Here is a 2,500-nt window from a genome sequence, read left to right as displayed (position 1 = left end):
AAACGAAGGAATTTCGCACCATAAATCGCAGCCCATACACAAAAGCAGATACGCAGATACATTCCGTGAACCGGCTTGCGCTTTTCTTCCGAAAATTGCTGCTTCTATGGTGCCAGCCAGATGGCAGATACAGTCCCCTCGGCCAGGGTTGCTTCTTTTAAACGCTTAATCGATGACGATCGGCGGCTCCATTAAGAGAAGAGTTTTTATAGTTTGCTATTGATAATACCCTAACCGCCTAAACATACGCAACGCACGAAAGCTAACGGAGGGGAACCAATTGCTAGTGACTGCATATTATCTGCTTTAATGGCATTGTTTTTCGTCTAACGGTTCGTTAGTAAGAATGGGTGTTAAGTATGCTTGTTCAATGTCACATCTTTATGTTCCTCTGCCCTGAGACGAAGAGCCGTAGGAGGTTTCCAGTGATCCGTGGTGTAATTTTGCAATACTCGAGAACGGGACGATACCTTTGTGTCAGTGGTGGCGGCAAAGCTACCCCGAAAAAAAAGCTGCACAGAGCGCGATGGACTTCCTCTAGTAGACGATTGTACAATAAAAGTTGGAATAAAGAAGAAACAGATGTATTTTTTTGTTTGTCAAATCTAATCACTCCGGTTGGTTTGTGAACATGTTGATGCTTATTTCGGCCGACCGAAGCGATGTAGATTCGCCACGAGGAGGCTGTTGTCATGTTCCTCCGCCCTAGTTGCTCGTAATTTTCATCTCGAGGAGACCATGCCTGCGCGGTTAGTGTGTACTATGAACACGAATCTAGGTGACCTCTTGTCTACGTCAAACGCATCACCATAGCGATAGGAGTTTGTATGAAACAGAAGGCCGTAGAAGAGCAGCTGTAATTGCGGAGAGGCTACAACTGATTTTGAAAATATCTAAGCCAAGTAAATTGGAGGCAAAAGAAGTGAGCTAGGTGTATATCTGAGAGTGTCCTTAAAACGCGCGCTATAATGTTCTTACAAACGTTACAAAACGCTTCCCCCTTAAATCTGTAACTCACACATCATCCAACCGTGGGCAATAGCCAAAAATACCAGTTCTTCGCACCTACGACGCGTGCTACTTGCACCGCTCAACCATCTGACCGCCAACAGCTAATAATTTGTAACCAATCGCATAACTCTTTGTAAATGGTGTATGTGCGCTAGCAACGAAGCTGCATTTTCTTCGACGAGAGGATACTAATAATAGGTAGGGGCAAGAAAGGGTTTTAGAAATTCACCAAAAATATGAAACCGGGAGAAAGAGAAGAAGGGAAAACCTTGTTTCAGGGGATCAAACGAGAAAAAAATGCTATTTTCACTGAATTATATGAAAGAGAGAAAATAAAATGAAACTGCGCAACGTCAAGCAATTCCGTCCACATTCGAATGACGCTCCGATGACCCCGAAAGAAAGTCCAAACTGTTGCAACTTTGAAAATAGATTTTATTTCTTAAATCATTTTACTAGCCGAGAGTTTTCGATGCTTACACAAACATTCTCGAAGAAGCCGGAAATCGTTCAACGAGTTTGAGTTTACAATTACTCCGTCACCGCGATTCCATCACATACCACCGGACCATCCGAACTCGAAGTCGGAATCGGCCGTTTCTTTTTGCAATCGCACAGCTATTGTTGATGTTTTGTACCATTTGTAGCTTCTAGTTCGTTTCATTTATCCTTTCCTTTCTGCATAATCGCGTTCGTGATGCGTATCAGCTATCTATTTACATTTTAGTTTTTCACCTGCTTCCACCCAAGTGTCTCCCCGCCCCCCCTCGCCTTCACACTGTCTATTGTACAAATTGTGATTTGAAAAGAAACAAATGTCCCTCGAAATCTGTTTTATCACTATAATCGGCGATACTTTCAACAAAAACGAAAACCATGATTACTTTATGCGGACCCACAATTGCCTACTTCTCGTCAACCGTGTGTTTGAAACGATGCCCGCTCGAAGCGCATGTTAAAACAGTAGTCATTGAAATGAAGAAAAAAAACCTGCCAAGCTGCGCAGCTAAAAATTCTCGTAGCACTCTTTGACGTCGGTAGAGTAAAATCGTATTTACAATGACAAGCAGCCCGAAGCAGAAATTTTTCGCACTTCGCAGCCTTGCATGGTGGGCCCGTAGCAGTGTATGGTTGTTCCTTGCAACCTTCTCTTTCGTTGTTGTGAGTATTAACCTCCTCTTGATTAGGCTACTGTACTCCAGCTCTATCACGAGAAGCAGTGTGTGCTAGGTGCTGTGTGTTGTCCCTTACATACGTTACACCCATTCGGCCCGGTGCTATGACTTTTTACCTCCAAGCAGTGGCGTTCGCTCAGCGGCCGCTGCTCCAGCAACGGAACTAGTAGATGGGCCACCAGCGGCAGATGACGAAGGGCCGGCAGTACTGCTGCTGTTGGTACCGACGAGAACACCGGGAGCAAGGGTACGCAACGGGTGGCTGACTAGCGATGGTTGGGCGACTGAACCGAATGGACGAAACGGGCGTGTTC

General features: G+C 45.0%; 2 protein-coding genes across 11 annotated transcripts in view; one reads left to right on the top strand and one right to left on the bottom strand.

Annotated features, from left to right (window-relative positions):
* Positions 1–1,372, top strand: part of LOC126580830 (ceramide synthase 6) — a 15,565-nt gene extending 14,193 nt beyond the window's left edge. For all 4 annotated transcript variants that reach the window (XM_050244098.1, XM_050244100.1, XM_050244097.1 and 1 more), the window contains exon 6: positions 1–1,372. This exon is cut by the window's left edge and continues 1,351 nt beyond it. The gene's annotated coding sequence lies outside the window, so the exon portion shown is untranslated.
* Positions 1,373–1,425: 53 nt separating this feature from the next.
* LOC126569368 (autophagy-related protein 9A) overlaps positions 1,426–2,500 on the bottom strand; it is a 6,484-nt gene continuing 5,409 nt past the window's right edge. For all 7 annotated transcript variants that reach the window (XM_050226403.1, XM_050226407.1, XM_050226401.1 and 4 more), the window contains exon 13: positions 1,426–2,500. This exon is cut by the window's right edge and continues 76 nt beyond it. In XM_050226403.1, the coding sequence (XP_050082360.1) occupies positions 2,289–2,500 (212 nt within the window). In that variant the 3' untranslated portion in view covers positions 1,426–2,288.

This window comes from Anopheles aquasalis, chromosome 2 (assembly GCF_943734665.1).
Source record: "Anopheles aquasalis chromosome 2, idAnoAquaMG_Q_19, whole genome shotgun sequence".
Lineage (NCBI taxonomy): Eukaryota > Metazoa > Arthropoda > Insecta > Diptera > Culicidae > Anopheles > Anopheles aquasalis.
This window is presented reverse-complemented; position numbering and strand designations above follow the sequence as displayed.